Genomic DNA, 22,801 nt, shown 5'->3' on the forward strand with positions numbered 1-22,801 from the left:
TAACTTTGCAAATGTTTAAGTGTTCCTTCCATAATAAATGTTATGCTAAACAAATACAGCCAAAGGGTAATTTATTTAAAACTTTGGTTTGTTTTTTTTTTCCCCTCAAATTTTAAAATATTTAACCCCTGTTCCCTTTGATGGGCCATGATGAAGGAGGGGATCTCAGCAGTTTTCCAACGTGTTTTCAAAATGGCAACAAGTTGCAGAATCCTGTACCCCCAGCTGACTAACATCGACTACGCATTACGTACATCAAATCAAAGGCCAACACGGGGCATGATTTGTTTAATAATGCAAGAGAATTTCCCCTATGCACTGAAATCATAACCACAGCACTAGTCCCTCAAATACCTCAGGGATGCTTGAGGCCAGTATCGTATGTAAGGAGCTGGTATTAACATTCATCATAAATTAAGCTTCTTTTCCCTACACACGCCTAGTTCTTAAATCCTCTTTAACAAGAGGTTTAAAAACATTTTAAAATGTCTGCCGGGATTTTTCCTTTGCTATTAAGCATTCCCGTTGTGCTCCCACTGCCTTCTCAGATGTCTGGCTCAGCTGCCCCTTCACGGTGAGGAGCCAGTTGCCAGTCTGTGTGTCTGGTGTGCCCATCAGAGCCGTATCTGGCCTTCTGCCGCTTCGTCGGAATAAAAACTGGGATCCTAATCCCATCTCCTTGAGCATCTTAACACCAGATGTGTGCACTACCGCGGCACAGGATGTTTCCTGCAGCGTTTGCCGGGACTGCCCGCTGCTTAGCTGTGCCAGAGACGGAGGAGTGCGAGAGTTGCACAGACAGAGAGCTGGTGGGCGGGAGATGAGCATTAGATATTGTGTCTTAGAAGCATCTTTTCAGGTAGAGTTTTGCAGAGAGCTATTCCGAGCTTTGTAGGTGCCTATGAGAGAAATTCTCCCTGCCATGTTGCAGAAGACAGGCTGGGTTCACACACACACAGCTTGCTGGGACGGGATTTCGCTTTTGTAGCAGCACTCTGAAAGCGCGTCGGCATTAAGTAACGTGACCTTACTTTGCTCCACAGCTCTTTCATAGTCCGGAGCAGCTGGGTGGAACTCAGCAGTAAAAAAGGGAAAATCAATTTTGTCTTTCATGTCGTTGCTGTTTAACAGATGCATTCAGGATGCCACCATACCCGCCTCTTGCACAAATCCCTGTTGTCTTCCTGAACAGCTCATTAAAGTCATTAACAGGCCCCAGGACAATTTTCAGCCTCTTCAAGAGTGGCTGCGCTTGTAGCTGGGGAGACAGCAGCACTCTAAGAGTTAAACTGCAATGACCTGGAACAACACAGCTCAAAAAAAATCAGGAATTTGATACAGTCCAATATCTTCAGTGTACTTTGTTCATACACAGCCTCTGCCAGCTGTAGCCGATCTTCTGTTTCAACCTGGGAAGAGAAGAAATGACAGTATTTTGTATTTATTGGGATTTTTGCTTCAATATATCCCCATAGCAGCCACCTTCCACCTCCTCCCATGTCCCCGCCACCTAAAATTGGCTGTGCAGGCAGCAATTCATAGGAGTCATCGCTGCAGAGCAAAGACAAGCAGCGGCAGTTACTTCAGTGGGAAACTTGAAGAGATTTCCTTTACTAGGTTGCAAGGAGCAGCCCTTAAATAGTCCATCCCTGGGTGTACAGAAGGTTCGGCACTCTTTGGACCTAGATATTCCCACCCAGCTATTGTCTGGGGAGATACACTTAATAGAACTGTTAGTTTTTCACTTGAATCTTATTACTGAACACTCGTGACTGAGCATAGAGAGTACGGCCTGGGAGAAATGGGGTCGTGGGAGAAGATAGGGAACACCTTTGCCTTGCCTCCTCTGCGTATCCAAAATGTGTATCCAAAAAAACTTTCAGCTTCTTTTTTTTTTTTTCTGGTGGCTAAAACATTACGCATACCCCAGGGGAGCCACCGGCGGTGAAACTCCACTGCAGGCCAGTTCCTCGGTCCCCTGCGGTGCCTCCCCCGGAGCACAGGCTGGGAAACGCGAGTGGGGACGAGAGCCAGCACTGTCACCAGTGGCTCTTGCATTCCGTGAAAAATGCTATTGTTCCCAAATAAGCGTTTTCCCCCCGTTTGGCTCATGGTTACGGCAGCACTTACCCGTCCCCCCTGCTCCCTCCAGACGAAGGCACTGGTGGTTCCCACCCGGGGGGACCCCACCAGTCCCCCGTCCGATCACAAGCCCTTGCAGGCGAAGGGACCCCGTGGGAGGTTGGTGACCTTCACAGTCCCCACGCACTGAAATGCTGCTGAGCCCAGGCACGAGATTCCAGAAACTAGTTTGAAATTTAGCGGAGTTTTCCTGACTTTCCCTGCAGGTTTGCGTGGACGGAGGGTGAGCCACACGCAGGGACAACACGTTGCCGGCCACGCACCCGGCGTCAGCGCGGCAGGACGGAGCAGAGCCCTGACTCAGGGGGCAAAGGCCAGAGGGGAAGGCTTTGTGCCGTGGGGGTGTCACGGGTGACCCCACGCGAGGCCGGAGGGCAGTCCCGGCGGCTGTGCAGCGGGGGTGCCAGCGCCTAGCACGCCGCAAGCCCTCGGGGAAAGGCCAAACCAGCCGCCGTGGGGGCTGCAACGCACCCATGGCGGGAGGGGGGGGAAGCACAGCCGGGCTGTAACCGGGGAAGGCGGCCTTTAGGACCCGGGGAGCTCTGGGACGCCCTCGCCCCGCCCCCAATCCGCCTTCCAGTCCTCTCATTGGCGGGAGTGCCCGCCCTCTCCCCATGCGCCACTCCGCAGGGGGGCGAGGCGGGGTGGTGCGTCACCGTCTCGGCGCTCCCTGATTGGCCGCGGTGGCGGCGGCCGGCCCCGCCCCCGGAGTCCCACGCGAGGCGGGTCCCACCCCGCCGGTGACATTGTGCCCGCCGAGCGCGCGGGGTCGGGCCGGGCCGGGTCCTACCGCCGCCGCCTCCGCCTCCGTCGCCTCACGAGTGGGCTGGGGCCGCCCCGCTGCCCGCCCTCCATCCCGCCTTCCTCCTCCTCCCCGCCGGACCGGGGGGCTGCGGGGCCGCCGGTGGTTTCGGACGGGCCGGGAGCGGAGACAGACGGTGAGTGAATTTTCCTCAGGGTCGGGTTCAAGGCGCTGCTTCCCGCCCCGGCTCCTCCGGGTGAGGGCGGGTTTGCTGCCGCCGGGGGAGGGCCGGGACCCGGCCTGCTGGCCCCGCCGCTCGCCCGCCCGCCGAGTTCCGTGGGCAGGTCCCGCAGGGAGTGAAACGTACGGGGCGGTGAGAGGCTTTGCTCCTCTACAACAAAAAAAAAAAAAAGCTGCTTTTCAGCTCTTAAATATGAAAGTAAAGTGGTATTGATTTTTTTCCCCCCTCCTCTTTTGGACTTGTGTTGCTCAAAACCGTGGTTTACGGGACACAACTCCCAGAGCCGTTCTGATTAAACACGTTCAATTAACCCCGTCTGGAGAAGCGCGTGGGTTTGTACCAAAGACTGAGCCGAGCTGACAGAGGAGAAAAAATAGTTCTCCATCCCTCTGCTGTCCGTACAGCCCCCTTCGTGTTTAGAGAAGTTACAAGCAGGTTTGGTACTTGCTTTTTTTCTTTTTTCTTTTTTCTTTTTTGTTTTTGTTCTCTTTACTTTTTTCATCCATCCACTTGCGCTTGTAGTTGCTGGGGTGCAGGGCTTAGACTAGCCAAACCTATGCCTTTCATAAGCAGACACCTAAGAGTTTCATACTATTTATGTGCAGAGCCCCAGCTTCGTAACTGGTTTCCGTTTTCCTTTCCTGGCAGTCTCTGTGTGTCGTCTTCTCTTGTGATCAGCTGGAGTGAGTCCCCTGGTCAGGGTGCCACGGGCTTTTGTAGCCTTCCTCCAAATGTGCTTATGGACTGATCCAGAGCCCCAGGAAAAACAAACAACTCTATAACCTTTATACTGTGACAGCTTCCCTTGTCTTCTCCCTCTTTCCCATGCCTTGTGACTCTTGTTTTTATTGAGCTTACCTTAGGAGCGACCCAAGATGTTTGTAACACACCCTGCACGTTTCTGGTGGTGCCCAGCTGCTCCTGTTATCTCAGCTGTGTTACTGATTGCTGCGCTGGTAATCATCTCCTTTCGGAGTAGGTGCGCACCGGGTCTGAGCTCTCGTGTACTTTCTTTTCTCGGTCCATCTCTCAAGGGGTCTGACTCCTTAGTGAGATGGGACCCTTTCTGGCACCTCTCTGTTTTCCTTGTGCTGCTTGCTGCTTCAGATCAAATCTTATCCAAAACCACTTTTTGTCTCTTTTGTGTCTTTAACCCTAACCATCTGCTCTGGTTTATCTCTGTGATAAGGCTGTATATATTCAATAAAGCAGTTGGGGAAGAGACATAGGTGGGAGTTTGCTCCGCAGCGGGAAGGTGTGGGGTGGGCACAAGATTCTCAGGACTAAAACCAGAGTGAAAGTCACACTTTAATGTGGACACTGGAGACTGTAAGCAGCTTCAGCACTGGGCAACTGAAGCATTCTATCTTTTTTTTGTTCATTTTCCCCAAGTATTTGGGGGTTGTTATCTGAAGTCCTTGTGCTTCAGCACATATGCGAAGCATGTCTCTTGGTAGCCTCCCATGCTGCGTTTGGAGCAGGTTCACGTAACTTGGGTGGTGAGGATGGTGTCTCGGATGTGGTTTTGGAGAGGAGATAAGGCCAGTTGAAAACTGAGGAGCTAGGCGAATGAAATTTGTGAAGGCAGACAGCTTGGGAACAGATGATAAGATGCTACATGACACGTACTCCAAACGTGTGAAAATGAGTGTGTGGTGTGTCTGATGCGTAATATGGTCCCTCCAGCGCTGGAGGGGGTGCTGGACATGGTCCTGGGTAGGGACAAAGAGTGTGTGCATGTCTGTGTGGTACATATGTATGTGTGAATTATGATGCCATTTTTGTCCCTACAGTGGTAACCAGCTGCTCCCTAAAGCCTGCAGGAGTTCAGGTCCTTCTTAAACACCCAGAGGAGGTTTTAGGCAATGTTTACCAGGTGGGTGAGCGAAACAGGAAGGGCAGGATGTGGCCATCTGTGGAGGTGGAAGAGGATGGGCAGCATGTTGTGAGGTGGGGAGGGAAGTGGCAGCATTACAAAAGAGGGTGTTGAGCGGTGCCTTGGCCTTGGGCGTGAGTAGGTGGAGCAGGACGGGCAGAGCTGGCCCGGGGTGTCCATGGCGGCGCCTGGGGACTGTGGAAGGGGCAGGTTTGAAGAAGCAGTGTCAGCACTTGAACAGAGGAGAAGATTTACTCCTGTCCTTTATAGACTGTAATTGAATTGCAGTGAATGTAGCTGGCATCGCTTAAAACAGTGGCTGCGGGAATGCCGGCTAGGAAGCATTTAGCTGTAACAAGCTGCCCCAAGCCCCCCGGCCTGACCTTTAACCACCATCACATCGGTCTGTCTTTGCTTATTAACTTCATATCCCCGCAGTGGCTATTAGTATCGCTCCAGCCAGCACAGGCTGCTCTGTCTTTCCCCCATCACTCGAGCCTGGGAATGTTGCATGTCCTGTAACCACTGTCTGCTTGCTGACCATTAGACTTTGCAAAGACTTTCAGTTTTATATGACAGCCTGTCAGATTGTGGTGAGGCGACTTTATTACTGTAGCACACTGGCAATCGCTCTGGTTTGCTTGTGATGCATGCACAGATGGCCGGGGTAGCCTGGGCTGCTGCAACACTCCTGTGCTGGTCCAGAACTTGCAAGCTGAGTACATGGTTTGATGCTGTGTAAGAACTGAAATTAAAAGATCAGAGATGGGTGTCATGTTCCTTCGTTCCAGAGCCAGAGGGCAATGTGCAATGCCCTGTCTTGCAGCCCCAGACCTTTCAATATCTGTCAGTGCTTTAGAGTCTAGTTGGGAATGGCTGTCCTGCATGCCCATCAGCATTAGGGGCTAATCTGTTCAGGAGGCATGAGAGGGCCTCCCATCTCCACGGCTCTGAACTCCAGCCAGAATTGCAAATGAGCTCCTGCAAATCGAACCTGGCAGTTGCACCACAATCTCCTGCCTGGCAGGGGGGCGGCGAAGACAAAACAAAACCCCAGGTTAACTGGCCAGGCACAAAATTGAAATCCTGCCCTGACAGCAGGCGGACAGACCTGTTTGGTATGAGCGTCTGTAGCAAGGCTTCTGGTTAGCCTGACCATCACAGCAATCGGCTCTGCCAACCTCAGCGCCAGGAGCCGGCCACAGTACGCAGAGAGAGAGTGGGAGGATCTGAATATGCTTTCTGGAGTCAGCAACTGCAGTGGTTATTCTGGCATTAATTTGACATATACCACATCTCATCTTCTGAACACTCCCTGGGAAGTGGCATGTGGTTCTGCTCCTCTGTATTTTGAAGTACCAAAGGCCTTTTGCCTTTGCAGCACATTAGCAAGTTGGCTTGCTTGAAAAGGACTTTATCCTGCCCAGATGGGGCTGGGGTAGATACTGCGATCAAGTAGATTGTTTCTGTTCTGTAGCCTTTTGGAGTACAATTTGGGAGACGGGACTGCAAACTTGCTTGCCTGCTCTGCCGCCCTGCATTCATTTTGCAGAGCGACCGTGATTGATCTGGCAGAATGGGATTTATTCACTAGTGGAGCTACAGGGCAGGCAGGGAGGACAAAACCCCACAGCAGCCTCTGAAATGAATCACAGGCTCTGAAAAGATCCACTGAGGTTAAGGCGTAGCAATGAAAAGCTATTGTCTAGAGCCTGAACTGTGGCTAAAAGCGTTATTTATCCCGATTTGGGTAGTGGTTGTAGGAGGGTGTGGTATTCCCAGGAACTGCAAAGCCAGCATGCTTAGTGGTGAGCATGAACTTTTATTTGATTGCCTCACAGGTAGCTCAAGAAGCTTTATGGAGTAATTCAGTTGCAGAGCAGCAAATCCAATACCTGATTTGCGAATAAAACTGCATATATTGCATGCAAAGTGGATTTCCTATGGGTAATTTTATTTTGGTTGGAATGCGATTGCCTGTGGCTTAGATTAGGGCAGGTCTTATAGATTGGAGGCACTGCTGCCCCTTTTACCAGTGCGTTTGCAAGACAGAACAAGAACCTCATTAATTGGCACAGCTTGGCAATACTGCTTTTGTTTTCTAGGGTAAGTGGCATTCAGGAGATTCTTGTGGTGGCTTTGGGCTCAGAGTGGAGCACAGGTTTAAAGGGAGGAATGGTGGGTACTGGCGAGAATGGGATATGAAGCAGTGATGGACAGACCGAGTTTCTGAGTTCAGCTTCGCTTTAGTAAGCACGTTCAGATACGTGCCCGGACCTTCTCCAGACAATCTGATCTCCTGGAGCCTACAGAATTGGGCTTGGAAAACCTCCCAGTTTCTGTCTGAGCCAACAGAAGGAGCCTTTCACACGGTCTCTCTGCTTTCTGTCTAGGATATAGAGGGTAGACTAGGAAGTGAGAAAATGAGAAGAAACGATAAGGATATCTTCCATTCTCAAAGGCTGGGGCGGGATCAGAAATTCTGCTTTGGGGGGATGGGGTCAACTGCCTTTGCTTGCCTATTTGCAAATATGATGAAACAATGAGAGTTTGTCAGGAAGGCCAAATCCAGCTCTGTAACACAGAGATACCTGCTGATTCACGGCAGGGTTACGTTGCCTGAATTCCAGCATGCAAAATCACTGTTGCATCTTTGCTGCATTAGTCATCCTGAAGAAGACAAGAACAAATTTGGCTGACATGGTTAAACCACTAAATTCACCGGAGCTGCTGGAGGTGAACCCAATTTGTTAGAGAGCAAAGTCTGCATCCAGGCATGCAAGAGGTGTGGACAGAGTGCAGAACATGCCTGGGAGACGATGCAGTGAATGTCCTTTGCTGCCCACCTGGCAGCAGCCCAGGCTCCATGCTCAACAAGTGCAGCGCTGCACCAAATGCCAGGTGCTATTTTAATTCCTTTCATCTCAAGCACTCTTTACCAGAAGGGCGTTATTAGTATCGAGCATTTCAAGCAGCTCCAAACTGATAGTTGTGCTAGGCAAGGACATGAAAATAATCTGAAAACATCTTTACACTTGTTCCTTCCCCTCTCCTGATATCTGTCTCCCTCCCCCACCATCTTTTCCTGTTTTCTGTTGGGTTTTTTCCCCTTTTGAAGCTTGAGCTGTGTTTGTGAGTACGTGAATGCCTGCATGTCATAGATTCCCCCTTCTCAAACCTTTTGATGGTCTCCAATGCCAGGAAATTGCATCTGAAACTCAGCTGTATCTGGGTTCTGCATTTGACTGTGAGCTGTCACACCGATCTTTCTCCTAAGCAGATTTGCAAGCAGCTCCTCCTTGTGAAGACAACACAGTAGGTGACTTTAGGTTTCTAGTTTGCTACTCTGTACAGTAAAAAGGGGGGAAATTGGTTCTATACCAGTAATTTTGTCCTGGGATGGGGTTGCTGGCCTAAGCACCAGGCGATGGAGTCCATGACGGCGTTGAAAGGTACAGATATTCAGGACGAGAGAGCCAGCACCTTACTAATGGGTAGAGAATTTATCCCACTGCTTCCAGGCAGAAGCTGAACTTTGGCTGAATTCAAAATGGCATTTCACCCCAAAGGGTTGATATTGTGAAATCGGAGAGAATAAAAATCAATCGTACGCCTGCCTCCCTGTAAAAGCAGCAATCGCTGGCTGCTCGAGGCGGGTCAGCTCTGGTTTGGAAGCAGTTGCTATAGGTTGTAGTGCAGTCCGTACGCGGAGGGCCTGTGTGGCTGACTGCTTGGGAATGAATCTCTGCTGTGGCATGTGCTGCTGCTTCTAGGTCTTCTGAGCTGAGCCAGCAGAGGACCTTACTGCTTATTTATTTACTTATTTATGGCTTTAATTAGTTCATGGTTGAGTGGGGCAAAAAGAAATGCATTCTGCTTGCTGCTTCTCTGAAAGTTTGATGGGCAAACAGAAAGTGCCAGCTTCGGTTCATGGGATTTGGGCTCTTTGTTGGTGTTTAGCCAACCTCTACGGTCCTGGGAGAACACTTAAATCCTGTAATTTTGCCCCTCTAAGCAGAAATGATTCTTGATCCCCTGAAGTCCCACTGGGGAACATCTTATTCACTCTCAAATATTGCCCTCTTGAAAGGAAGCAGCATCTCAGCTGGCGATTCCCTGCAGACAATGAGTGAAATTGGAGATTTGTAGACAGCCTTCTCATTTAAGATAGAGAGGGGAACCCCAAGCCTACCTAAATATGGTCCATCTATCAATAGTCTTTCTGAGCTGTCCTCTCATATGCAGTTCTTCTGAGATTGAGGATTGGGGCCTGATGTGGCTTCAAAGTATCTGATTTCTAAGTGCTGCTTGGATTTTTCAAGAGGTAATAGAGTGTTTCCTGAGGTTCTCCTAAATGACCCATACCAGCTTGCTATAGCAGGACTCCGACATGGCAACCCACCAGCCTGGGCGGAACAGCTGGGGCGTGGTTTGTAGGAAGCAAGACGCGCTCAGACAGGAGAACTATGGCTGTTCTTTGGGTGGGGAGTTTGGCCATCTCTGTGGTTTTGATATTTCCCATGTTCTCTTTAGCAGCTTTGTCCTGTCCAGAGAGACTGCTGGGGTGTTTTCTTCATGAGCTGAGATCCGACGGGTCTTTTCTGCTTGAGCCAACTCCTACCCTCCTTCGGGGTTGCTGTCTGCCCTGTGTGGGTGAGTGGAAGGATTTCCAAAGTGCTCTTATCTTGGTCTGCTGGAAAAGTCCTATATTTCCTATGTCTGCTGTACAAAGGCTGCAGACAGCCAGGGGAATATTGTAGCCAGCAGACAGTGTTGGATAGCTGTCAAAAAACTGATGCCCCTCTGCCCTCATCCATATGGAAGAAGGATTATCGTCTGCCTCTGCGTGCAGTAAGGTCCTTCTAAAAGGCTATGCAGTAGATATTTATTTTTTCAATAACTGCTTTTCAAAGGAAAAAAATGCAGCATGGAGAAATCCAAGAGCCACTTTGTTCAGGTCATGCCTTCTGCTATTCGCGTTGAGGCGTCTGTTCTAGTGATAGCTTCCTGCGTGATGGAAGATGCAGCTGTGAGCTCCGATAACCCCCTGAGCTCTTGCAGAGCAGGTGGGAGCTTGGCAGGAGACACTGACAGGTTTCTTTGTGTAAAATATTCCTCATTCTGAGTGGTTCTGTGTGGTGGTTTTTTTTTTTTTTTTTTTTCCTCTTTAGCTCAGTAGCTGGATAAGGGAAGCGAGGAATGCGGTAGGGGCCAAATTCGGCTCTGCATGCATCTGCTTCAGAGAAGTGCTTGTAAGCACATGTCAAGGGTCCAGCCTGTTCATTGCTGTGGTCAAACATTGCTTAAATTGAAGCATACGTTTGTGCACATTGTGAAAAGTGTAGAAGATCCTTTTAGTTACAGGCTTCTGAGGTTCATAAGGCTGCTAGATTTTGGAAGAAACCCATCAGATGAAATAGCTGCTGCCTGCCGTTTCTGTTCATCTGATACAGGTGGGATGATGCCAAGGTCTCTGGTAGGCTGAGAGATGCGGTGGGGTGTGTTTGTGGGGGGAAGAAGTAGCACCTGACACTCTTATAGTGGTGCCCAGCTACGGTAGAATTCAAGAAGCCCTCAAAACAAGCTGTTTGGAAGTGGCTGAAAAGAGTCAGCAAGGCTTGATGGTGAGATGGCTGCACACCAGAGTTCAGAGGCTGCTTCAGTTTCAGTTTACTGGTCTGTCTAGCCCAGGTGATCTGTCACTAGTGATGTCCAGTGTCATAACCGGGCTCTAGGAGAGGCCAAGTAAAGGGGCTGTGGCTGTGGCCTCTTTAGCTTTCAAACTTGCAGCTGTACTGGGGACCATCTGGTGCCTGTATTGGGACAAGGTGATGTAAAGAGCCGCCCTAATGGGGGCTGGACTGGAACCTGCCAACTTATTCCCTGGATGCTCTTCAATACCCACTGGATAGAAATATTATTTTGTTAGCCAGTGCCTTGGGCAAGATGTTTGATGTTGGAAGCCTGAGGTATACATAAAGTGGCCCTGCTGCAGCATTTTTCATTTCTAAATGTCCTGCTCCTTCCATTCTCCATGCTCATTCCATGAGTAGTGGCTTTTCTAATCATAGTGTCAGAAAAAATTTTGCTGCCTTCCTGCAATCTTTTTGTTTCCATAGCTGTCCTGTATAAATTGCTTAATTTTCTGTGCATAAGCAAATCAGAGGTTAACACTGAATAGCTGACCTGAGCTGCAAGCAAAGCAAGCAGTAGCAATGGCAGGGTGGTTTCTGAGGTTGTAGGAATAGAACCTAAATCAATAGCTTTTAGCAGACTCATAAATGTTTCATTTGTATTCCTTGCTTTGGCGTTATAGAGCTTTGACACGTGAATCCATATAACCTCCTAAATTAGTGTTGTCCCTGCGCTGCGTGTAGATGTTGAAAACCATTTCCCTCAGATGCACTGCAAAGTGCTCTTCCATAATGGCATTTTCCTTCCTCTTTTGGAGCCTTGATTCCGCGTAGTCTCTGATCGCAAGTGAAACAAGCTTGGCGGCCTCAACGCCAGGCTGCAGGGATTTTGGTAATGGACATGCAACGTGAATATTGCTGCCTGGCTCGGAGGCCAAGTAGGGGTTGTGGCTGCTTGGGGAAGCTATCATTTCTGCAGAGAAGCACAGAGAGACCTTTTCCCTGGACTGCGACACAGCCCTGAGGAACGAGTGAGGCCTCGGGAACACCAACCTCAATAATTCACAGCAGGGGATGGGGAAGGAGGGACGTGCCCACAACTGTTTGTCAAATCTGGACTGTTTTGGAGGCGCTGGAGAAGCTGGGGGTAGGAAGAGCGTGAGTCAGGCAGCTTATCTGGCCATCTGCCTCCACTGGAGGTCATCCACCCGTGGAGCGTGGGAGGGTTGTGTGGCTCCCAGTCTCCGCCAGGTCAGGGCTATGACCTGCATCCCCTCTCTCGGCATGTCATGGTTTCCCCTGGGAACCCCGAGTGCCGGGGTGACAGCGGTGAGCCCAGCCTAGCTGGGGAGGACAGGGCTGATCTGTAGACCTTGTGCTTGCAGGGCAGAAAGACCCTTGAGGAACCTCAGGCTGCAAAGAGCAAGTTAAAAAACCCAACCAAACAACAAAAAGAAGTCAACCAAAACCCCTTCCCCAATGACATCTGCATGGCTAATTGCTGATTGCTAAACAATTAGGTGGCTGGAGTGGGATACTGTGGGATTTCAGCCCTGCAAAACAAAACTGTGGTGTTTTTGGGAAGAGGGGGTAGAAAAGGGATAGAAAAATAGTGCTGGGTGAGAGAGAAGATGTAGTAGAGCCGGACAGTGTTTCTCAAGCAAGCCCTGTGCTTCAGAAATGCTCCTGTGCATCCAAACAGGGTCCTCCCTGCCCCAAGTGCTAAAGCACTCCTGAGACAGTTCAGACCCCCCCCAAGATCTGTGACTTGCCCCCATCTGTGGCCCATTTAGTGGGCTGCCTGCCTGCAAATTCCACCTGTAGCCAGGGAGAGTCTCTTTTGCTGAAAAATCAGTGTCATGTAGTGTAGTGCCTGCGATGGCTTTGCTGTGTCTGCTGTCAGAGGGGCCTGTAGCAGAGGCACAGCAGGCTGACCCCATTTTTCTTTCTTTTTGGGCTCATTTTTCAAACCTCAGGACAGTCGTGCTACCAGCTTCCGTACCGACTTTCTACTGTAAGAGAGGACTGCATGCATATCTGTCTGCCTGCTTCAGTTACACGGGGGACAAAATAGAGCTGGCTAAAATAGTTTGGAGCAAATGACTTGGATTTTATCATCTACGTTATATTAATTTGATTGGTCTAAAGGGTTTTCTTCCACAGGTAAGGATAGGTATCAGGTAGCACTTAAATGAAATATTAGCTAATAAAAGTCTTGTGTTTCCTTCTGCTTGTCTGTTAAAAAGCATAATTTAGCTGTCCCTTTTGTCTTATTCTATGATGTGAATCTGTCCTGCAAAATGTTTTAGTCATATGAAGTATCTGGTGAGTTTTACTAAAAAAAGCTACAAAGAAAGGGTTTGGTAAAATTTGTTCAGAACTTCTGGCTTGTGCTTGTAGCTAAATATTCCATAAATAAAACCTGTAGCAATTGCCTTTCCTAAAACCTACAATAATCTTCATGAAAATCAGAAGCCAAATTTGATTTCTGCTGAGCCAAGAACAGCCCAATGCCCTTTATCCTGGATAGACTCTCTTAATGCTGTTTTCTAAGGAAAGATAATTCTCCTGCGGTTTGCCAGTACCCTCTAGGGGCTGTTGAGACAATTTAACATCAAGTTTGGGGTTTGATTGCTTCATTTTGTTGCTCCATTGCTAAAACCAAAGTGTGGAATTTCCCCCTTTACCCGGCTCTGCCTTCCCACCCTGCTCAGCCTGAGTTAAATTTTGGGAGGATGCGAGGGTGCAGGAGGCACAGGCTCTGCAAGCCGGGATGCAGGAGCACCCTTTTGGGATGTAGGACACCTTTTTTTGGGTGTCAGCTGGTACCTCACATTTGAGGTCCATTGACGGCGTACCAAGGTTGGATAGCAAATGCATATATTCTCTGTGCCTTAGATCAGTAAGGACAAGAGAAAAATGGTTTTTCTGTTTGTTTCTCTGCAGGCAAGAGCCCTGTCATCATGTCAGTCAGCGTCCACGAGAACCGTAAATCCCGGACTAGCACTGGCTCCATGAACATCTTGCTTTTCCACAAAGCTTCCCACCCAGACTGCGTCTTGTCCCATCTGAACACCCTGCGGAAGCACTGCATGTTCACTGATGTCACCCTTTGGGCAGGAAACAGGTCATTCCCATGTCATCGGGCAGTGCTGGCTGCCTCCAGCAGATACTTTGAAGCCATGTTTAGCAACGGCCTCCGGGAGAGCCTGGATGATGAGGTGAACTTCCATGACAGCCTCCACCCAGAGGTGTTGGAGCTACTGCTGGACTTTGCTTATTCCTCTCGAATTATCATCAATGAGGAGAATGCTGAGTCCCTCCTGGAGGCTGGAGACATGCTGCAGTTCCATGACGTCCGAGACGCGGCAGCTGAGTTCCTGGAGAAGAACCTTTACCCTTCCAACTGCCTGGGCATGATGCTGCTCTCAGATGCTCATCAGTGCCGGCGGCTCTATGAGCTCTCCTGGAGGATGTGCCTGGTCAACTTTGAGACTGTTCACAAGAGTGAGGACTTCAACAACCTTTCCAAGGACACTCTGCTGGACCTCATCTCCAGTGATGAATTGGAAATCGAGGATGAAGAAAAGGTCTTTAAAGCTGTCATTCAGTGGGTGAAATATAATCTGGATGAGCGGAAGGCATATCTCCCAGAACTTCTGAGGAATGTTCGTCTGGCCTTGCTTCCTTCTGAATGCCTCAAGGAAGCCTTGGCTTGTGAGGACTTGATCATGGTGGATGAAAGGAACAAGCTTGTCTTGGATGAAGCTATTCAGTGCAAGAAGAAGATCCTCCAGAACGATGGGGTGGTCACCAGTCCCTGTGCCAGGCCTCGCAAAGCTGGGCACACCTTGCTGATCCTGGGAGGACAGACTTTCATGTGTGATAAGATATACCAAGTGGATCACAAAGCAAAGGAAATTATCCCCAAAGCAGACCTGCCGAGTCCACGGAAGGAGTTTAGTGCCTGTGCCATCGGCTGCAAAGTATATATCACTGGAGGCAGGGGGTCAGAGAACGGGGTCTCAAAAGACGTATGGGTGTATGACACTGTTCATGAAGAATGGTCAAAAGCTGCCCCAATGTTAATAGCTCGGTTTGGGCATGGCTCGGCTGAATTGGAAAACTGCCTGTATGTCGTTGGTGGACACACTGCTGTAGCTGGAGTCTTTCCTGCGTCTCCTTCTGTTTCTTTGAAGCAAGTAGAGAAGTACGATCCCATATCCAACAAATGGACAATGGTGGCTCCTTTGAGAGATGGAGTGAGCAATGCTGCGGTGGTGAGTGCCAGGCTCAAGCTTTTTGTCTTTGGCGGGACCAGCATTCACCGAGACATGGTGTCTAAAGTCCAGTGCTATGATCCAGCTGAGAATCGGTGGATGATCAAAGCTGAATGCCCACAGCCCTGGCGCTACACGGCAGCTGCTGTCCTGGGCAGCCAGATTTTCATCATGGGAGGAGACACCGAGTTCACGGCAGCGTCTGCCTATCGCTTTGACTGCGAAACGGACCAGTGGACGCGCATTGGGGACATGACAGCCAAGCGTATGTCATGCCACGCTTTGGCCTCGGGGAATAAACTCTATGTGGTGGGGGGTTACTTTGGGACTCAGAGGTGCAAAACGCTGGACTGCTATGACCCTACGTCAGACACGTGGAACTGTATCACAACGGTGCCTTACTCACTCATCCCCACAGCTTTTGTCAGCACCTGGAAGCACTTGCCATCATGATGAGGGTCAGGGCTTGGGGGCTTGTATCCAGGAGGTCAGTAAGGTAAGGGTCTCCTCCTCTGACACTGAACTTGCTTTCTCGGCTCAGTTGTGTCTCCATGCACTGTGCTGAAGCCATGGGTTCCAGGTTGCTCACGTTTTATGAGAAGGGTGCGTTTAAAGGTGGGATGCAGCACCAGAAAAAAGTAGTCAACTGTGCCATGTCTTAAGTCTAGCTAGCTCCAAGGCTTCAGTTGTTTCCAGATGGTCCATTCAGTATCTTAAGAAATACACCTACATAGATGGTTGCAAGCAGGCCACACACAACTCCTCTCCCTCTGCTCTGAGCTAGCTGGATGTGTGGGTGGGTATGGGAGGGCAGATGTGTCCACGCCTGTTCTTAGGGTTGTCACCACAGAATACATCCTGTCCCCATGCAGTTGAGGGGATTATGGTTTCTAGAAATGCTTGCCTATGGGTCCTGGGAGATACCAGGGTGGCAAGTGCTTTGGAAAAAGCCTCAGTAGTTGAATATTTCTGCTGGGTATCAGGGTGATTTATTTGCAGCTGATGAATATGTAGGCAAGCAACCCTTGGGATGCAGGCAAATCCTGGATCTCTTTTTATGCTCTGTATTTACATTTCAGTGGGTAGCAGAAGCTTAGAAGCCATGGTGCATTTGATGGTCCTAGTGTTTATTTAACATCCAAACTGTTGCTTGTTAAATCAGAACTTCTGAGACTTCTGTGTGAGACCTGAGTGGGAGGGAAGGGGTTTTGTAACCAGAAGAAGAATGTGTTTATCGGTGTTTTTGGGGTGTGAGAATAAGATAGTTGGTGGAAACTCATGATGTCCTGTCTCATTCTGGTGCTCCAGTTCTTGCTTGCTCAGAGAAGGTGCTATTGCAATGTCAGTGGGCCAGGGCTGTTGGTTCCTCTTCTCCCCTCCGAAATGGGATGCTTTGTTGCCATTCTGATTACCAGCTTTGCTCCACAAAGCTTTGCATGTCTCCACCAATCTGTGCTGAGGTGCAGCTGGCCAGGCAAAGGCCAAAAACTCTTTTCCCCTTGCATTGTGAAAGCAGATACTGATACGGGCAACACCTGGATAGCATCATCTTCCCAGGAAGTCCATACCACCTCTGCTAGCTCAGTCTGCAGGTTTCAAAGTGCTGGCAACACACACAACCCTGCTTTGGTGGTTGGAGACTACCTCCCAGCTAGCTGAAGGAACTGGGAAACCCTCGTGTATGGGGGTGGGATTGACAAGCATCACTTATGGTTTTATTTGGAAGGTGGGGACTGTGGGGAGGGAAATTCTTCCATAGACTCATCAAAATCCACTTCACTTAATACAGGGAAGAAAGAATGCTGCCCAAACCCTCTAACACCCTCTCACTTCCCTGCTTTCCACTCGGTGTGGTTGGTGCGCCTGGGAATTGCCCAGTGGGTGAGATTACTGGCATCTCCCAGTGATCATCTCTTTTGATGCCAGCTGGGAGCCGAGGAGGAGCTCCTGGCACCTCTGCTGGGCATTTGCCCAACATGACCACCTGCTTTTCTCAGGTGGGAAAAAAAAAAGCATCCAGAGCATTATGCTGGCCTTTGATTTGTGAAACACCTGGTTTTAACATGGGTTGGACCAGAGTGAGGGCAGGGCAAGAGTGGAAAGGGTTAAAATGAGATCTCTGAGAGCTTTCCCAGCACTGGAAGATAATGGCCTTTCCAAATTCTCCTCAGGCGTTGCCTAGCATCTGTCACAGTGGCTCAGTAATCTAATTAACTATTAAATATTGCAGCAAAGAGTGTGAGGACTCCATCATTTTCAACTCAGGTCAACGGGGCCTCCCTTTAAGAGTCATCCTAGAGCTGAAAATTAATTTTCTCTGGTAGCAGATGTGTCTGAATATTAAAGCTCAACACCAGCCACACTGCTGGGAATAGAAATAGGGAATATTTTGAGGTGGGAGTTGATTCTTCAGCTATGGAATAAAAAGCAGTCTCTGAACACACAGAGATGTTATTTTCCTCTCCTGCCTTTTCCCCCTGTACTGTATTTGGGTTGTTCAGACCTAATAAACAGCTTTGTGGGGGTTATATAGGTATTTTTTTCCCCCTGTAATCTAGACTCTGGCACAAGCACAAGAAAACTAGGAGCTGTAATATGCCAACCTGCAAATAAAACTGGTGAAAAGTCACTGTGTGAGGGTTTTATGTGCTTTTTTGGCTTCACTTCCACAAAGTATTTAAAATATACATGAGTTCTTGCCAGACAGAATGTCTCCTCACTTCATTTTTCTAGAGATTTTTTTTTTTTTTTCTAAAAAAACCCTCTGAAGTTATTGTTATGGCCTCAGCCACTGTGACAGCTCCTTTAATAAAGCACCAAGACTGGTGAGTGAAGGCCAGACCCAAATGTGTTGCCTGTGCCCCACCAGCCATGTCCCACACCCTTGCCTTAGTTGGGCTGTCGCAAAACTGGGCTCAGGAACAGGGGAAACTGGCTATACGGTCCTACGACTACCCTGTTGTCCTACAGGAGGTTTGGCCAAGGGGTCTTCTGACCTGCAGCTCCTACTGTGTGAGGTCTTGGCTGCAATAGCTGTTTTGGTCCCTTGGGACCAAAGGGGCACCCAGAAAGTGGGTTGGCCAGCACGTGCCTGGCTGCTGGTGTTCTCTGGGAATGCTAATCCTATGGGAACCCCCTGCAGTTGGAGGTGGCTCAGAAGGGACCATCCACGGTGTCCTCGGAGTGGAGCAAGCTGGGCTGGCGAGGAAAGGTCTGGGCAATCGCACGGTAGGAAATAATACTTTGTACTCACAAAAAACTCAGCCTTCTCGCCTATAACCTGGTGAGGTTGCATTCATACCAGCCGTGAAACCCAAATAATAGGTCCTTGAAAAATGTTGATCATAAAACACCAAGCCTGCTTTTCATTCAAAGCATAAAGCTGATCAGCTGGAAATGTTTCCTCGAGAGCATGGCCTTCACCCTTCCCAGCTGGAGCCGGGGCACCTTTCGGCAGAGGTCCCAGCGCCCCTGCCAAGGATGCTGTGTGACATTAATTTAGTGCTTATTGCTGGCAGTTAATTCCAGGGATCAAGCGTGATTAGCAATATGAAACATGAAAGCCCTGTCTCCTCCCACCCATGGCAGTGGAGCCACGAGGAGGTGAATTGTTACAAAAGGGAAATAAAATACTGAGCACTTGGCTAATAAAGCCTCTCTGTGTTTATAATAACAAGCAAAGCCCAGCCTGGAGCTCAGGGGGATGGTGCTGGGTGGTCTGTTGGGGTCCTGTGCAGTGACAATTGATGGGGACAACTCCACACCTCCCAGGAGGTGACTTCAGGCGGTAGTAGGAACAGGTTCTCCAAGCTGCCTGTCTCCGAATTAAAAGTGGCTTCTCCAAACTAACTACCTGCGCGACGTTCTCATTTTCGTGTGGCAGAACAACAGATGGGTTTGGGCCAGAGAGAGCAGCCTTCAGCTAGGGGTTGGGATGGTCACTGGGGACAAGGGAGCTGCAGGTTGCATGGTCCAGCCGCGGAAGATGAGATGGAGAAGGAAATCGCTGCATCCCTCTTCCCTGGCTTCTAAGTCGCAAATGCTCCCCTGGGATGGAGATGTCAGAGCTCCTGTCTTAAAACAAATGGGGATGAGCCAAATCCCGTAGCAGCTGGGAGCCGGGCGTTCCCTTCCCAGTCCCGTTCAGCTCCTGCAGGACCCTCCTCGCCATCTGGGCTGTAGGGAGCACAGACTGGTGGCTAGGCACCGCGCAGGCACTTATTCCTGGGGCTCACCCGAAAGCTCAGAGCCCGTTTTGCGGCTCCCAGCGGAGCCCTTTGGCGGGTTTGGCTCCTGCGAAGGCTGCGGGGTGTCACCGGCAGCTGCTGCCTGCCCTTGGGTGGGCACTGCGCAGCTGAGGCTGCAGGTTTGGAGGCAGCTCTGGCACCTCAAAGCTGAACTTTGGCCCCGAAGCTCCTGCAAGGATTTCGGCAGCGTGCCAGGCTGATAGTCTGTATTCTGATAGAGCGGTCACACTCAACATCGGCTCTGTTCAACGACTTTTCCTGATTATTTAATTACAGCTTAGCTGACAAACCTTTTGCAGAGGTGGCTTTGCTGCTGCCTGGTTTGGCTTCCCTTCCACGTGGTGCAGCGCTTGGTCAGCTTTTATCTTGTGAGAAGCTGTGGGGTTTTTGTTGCCCTGCTCCCAGCTGGACATCGCCCTGTGCGAAAGCCCCAGATGCCTGCAAACAGCAGCCTAAAAAAAACCAACCCCAAAACCTCAGGATAATCTCCCAGCTCCTAAACGCCGCAGCTCACCTGCCTGCTGCCGGGTTGGTTGCGTGCAACCTGTTACAGCCTCGCTGGTCTTGCCAGAACAAAGTCACAGCTGGTTTCTCTCGGTGGCTTCTGGGGAAAACCTATTTGCATGTGTCTAATAGCGAGGCCGGCTAAACAGGGACAGCAATTTTTGCCTCTGCTGCGCTTTCCAAGCAGCTGGTTGTCTCTGAAGCCAGTTTATCAGGCAGCGTTGGAAGGGAGTGGCTGGCCTGGGGAGGAAAGTCGATGAAAATCAGGCTTTTCCTAACCCTGGGCAGATGGAAACATGTGCAGTCTGAGCGTGGCCCCAGACTGGATTAATCAACCCCTTGGAAACGTCAGTCGTACGGATGGTTTTGGAGGAACCTGTGGAAAAAGAGAAAAAGGGTCTTTTTGTTTCATCTGTTCCTGTTCTTGGGCCCTCCTCCCCACCTTATAAAAAAAAGTTAAAAGCTCCATTTCCCTCAACGTTTCATTCCCTTGTCATGTCCACAGAGATTTCCTGGCCGGCTCTGCCGGGCTCCTCAGTGCTCTGAGCCCTCCCCAGCTGAACGCCCACTCTCTCCCCTCTCCTGCAAAAGCAAAAAAATAAATCCCAAATCAATCAACTGCTTTCCACTTCCACCCATCCCTGGGGTCTGGGCAGGGGGTTACCCCAGTAGCTGCCAATGTGCAACCCCGTTTCTGGTGCTCCCCTGTGTGGGCTGAGCCCAGAATCGCGGCTGTTAATGAGCTTTCTCTTTCCCTCCCCAGGTGCCGGAGTCACATCCATGTCCCCTGTCTCGCTGCTGGAGCCAACACAGCGACCGCGTCCCCTCCTGTCCTCCGGCACAGGACTCCGAGGAGCCTTTCGCATCCCTTCCCGGCGTCAGGAGCAGGAGGCACAGCTGGCACCGTGCCGGGGGGGCACCAAGGGCCACCCAGCCTCACCACTGGCCGTAGCCACCGCACAGGGAGCCAGGAATGCAGCCGGCTGCCAGGCCGGGGCTGGGTACGGGGGGCGAGGGGACGGCTCGTGGGTGCTGGTGGCCCGACGGGACTGGGGAGATGGAGGGTGTGCACCAGGCTGCATCGCTCGTCAAGCACGGCGTGGGGAGCCGGTAGGTGCTTTTTGTTACGCAGCTGGGGGGGTTAAGACATATTAATTTTTTCTTTTTTGAAGGCAGTGAACTTGCCATTGGCAGTGGCTGCTGTTTGGGTGACTTGGAAGTGTTTTTTAAAGGGAAAAGGGGCTGGGGCAGCCCAGCAGAGAGCACCCGTCTCTCCACAGCCTCTGGCTGCTCCATGGAGGCGATGGCTGTCGAAACATTAAAGCGTGGGAGCTCGGGGCGGCTGCCAGCAGCGCCGGGTACTGTGGCAAAACAGGGCAGGTGCCTTTTGTTTTGCACTTTGGGCCTTTTTATTATTTTCTTTTTTATTTCCCCCTTTGCAGCCGGTTGCGATTTGGTCTTCCCAGCTGCTGGGAAGAGCACGGCGGCTCTGTTAGCGTGCCAAGGCACCGGCCCCACTGCCGAGATATTCACCAGATAAACCCCGCTGCGTGCTCGGAGCCGGTCTTCTGAGTTTCCCCGCCGAGCAGCGCGTGGGTGAGGGCGTAATTAGCAAACGAGCAGAAACAGAGAAGTGCAGCGGGGCAAAGCTCGCGCCTTGGGAGGGGGCATCGTGCCTCTAGTGAGGCCTTGGAGGGACGGCAGGCGGGATGGGGGAGCATCGCGGGGTGGGCTGGGGAGGGATCCCCCTCCGTCCCGCTGCGCCGCACGTCCTGGCTTCACCTCGGGGAGATGGGAGCATTTTTCCTGGTTGGGCTGTCGCTGCCCCAGGTCATCCACACATAGCTGGCTGTAATTTGGTTTATTCGTGCCGTCAACCCGAGTCGCTTCTCATTCCCACTGCGGAGGAAGGCACGTGGATTTTTGCTGTCGATAGAGGAATGCAGCTCCTGGCCAGCCTCTTCCAGGGCTGGCCAGGGCCAAAGGCTGGTCCTGCAGCGCCCCAGCATCCCGCTTCCCTCCGCAGCAGAGCTGGTCCTGCAGATGCTCCGGGCTTGCCTTTCGCCCCTGGATTAGGTGAAGCTGAAGCCTGGCCAGCTGGATGATGCAATGCGATGAAAAGCCTTGACATGGCTTCAAACAACAAAGCTCTTTTTGGAGCAGTGAGCGCCCGTTGCTGCCGGGAAGAACACACGTCGTGCACAGCCGGGCTGCGATGCTCTGAATGACGTTTATTTACATTTTCTAAGGTTGGTTGTTGTTTTTTTTCCTCCAGCTGCCTGCAAACTTTAATAAAAATGATGATCTGGGAAACCGTTTGTGTGTTTTTCACAGGAGTCTTCATTCTTAAGCAAGTTAGATTTAGGTCTAATAACAGGGCCGAGGAATAATAACAGGGTTGGCACTCGGCGGTTCACAAACAGCCTCCTAAGCAACCAGCCCGGCTGTAATTATTATTGCTTCAGCGCCTGGGAAACTGAGGCACAATGTCAAGTGTCTTGTCCAAGGTTAGTGGTAGACCTGGGACTAGAAGTCCAGGGCTCCTCGCGTCCTGAGGACATCACGTGTCTCCTTCCCCACGGCTGCTCTCACTCCCCCTGACCGTGATGTGATTTTAGGAGAACTTGCAAGTCTGTAACTCTGATATCTGCCAAATAGGTCGAGCGGGCCCAACCCAGACACAGCCGTACTCCTGCAGGGAAAGCCAGTCATTTCTACGGAAGACAAGAAGAATTTATACTTCTGTTTTCCTTATTTGCCTTCGCTTGGCTGCTGCGGCTCCCAAGAAAGGGGCCCATTGACAGGTGAGATGGGTTTTCCAGCTGGGGCTCCTGGTCACGCTTCTCCTCGTGTGCATCCCTCCCCATCCCAGAGGAGCAGGGGTCGGATCCAGCCCGGCTCTGGGGAGGCTCTGGGGTCTCCCCCGCTACAAGACCAGCAGCTCCGGCTTTGCTCAGGACCGGCAGCGCAAGAGCATCGCTCAGAGCAGCTCCTGGTACTCGCAAGCAACGCACGACAACCTCGCAAGTTCATGTTCGCCTCCTCTTACTAGCAGGAGCGGGTGGGCTTGGGAAGCAAAGCTTCCTAGGGGTGTTATGCACGGTCTCAAAAGGGATTTAGAGCCTGAATTTCTGAG

At 50.7% G+C, this 22,801-nt stretch overlaps 1 protein-coding gene and 1 long non-coding RNA gene across 6 annotated transcripts; one reads left to right on the forward strand and one right to left on the reverse strand.

The window, feature by feature from the left end:
- Positions 1–271: 271 nt before the first annotated feature.
- Positions 272–2,728, reverse strand: LOC134520863 (uncharacterized). The gene is made up of 2 exons (XR_010072560.1): positions 2,131–2,728; positions 272–1,409 (listed from the first exon to the last, which is right to left on the reverse strand). It is a non-coding gene; the product is annotated as an uncharacterized LOC134520863 (long non-coding RNA).
- Positions 2,729–2,872: 144 nt separating this feature from the next.
- Positions 2,873–21,969, forward strand: KLHL25 (kelch like family member 25). 5 transcript variants are annotated; one of them, XR_010072559.1, is made up of 5 exons: positions 2,874–3,080; positions 9,535–9,654; positions 13,581–15,410; positions 20,429–20,775; positions 21,692–21,969. XR_010072559.1 is itself a non-coding variant. In XM_063346734.1 (5 exons), exon 4 carries the CDS (start codon positions 13,598–13,600, stop codon positions 15,365–15,367), a length of 1,770 nt encoding a protein of 589 aa, XP_063202804.1. In that variant the 5' UTR covers positions 2,874–3,080; positions 4,919–5,001; positions 9,538–9,654; positions 13,581–13,597; the 3' UTR covers positions 15,368–15,410; positions 20,429–21,969. The 5 variants fall into 5 exon arrangements, 4 of the variants coding, with proteins under 4 accessions (XP_063202803.1, XP_063202804.1, XP_063202801.1 ...); XM_063346734.1 differs by adding an exon at positions 4,919–5,001 and having other exon boundaries at positions 9,538–9,654; positions 20,429–21,969; XM_063346731.1 differs by having other exon boundaries at positions 20,429–21,969.
- Positions 21,970–22,801: the final 832 nt, after the last annotated feature.

This window comes from Chroicocephalus ridibundus, chromosome 9, assembly GCF_963924245.1.
Source record: "Chroicocephalus ridibundus chromosome 9, bChrRid1.1, whole genome shotgun sequence".
In the NCBI taxonomy this organism is placed as follows: domain Eukaryota; kingdom Metazoa; phylum Chordata; class Aves; order Charadriiformes; family Laridae; genus Chroicocephalus; species Chroicocephalus ridibundus.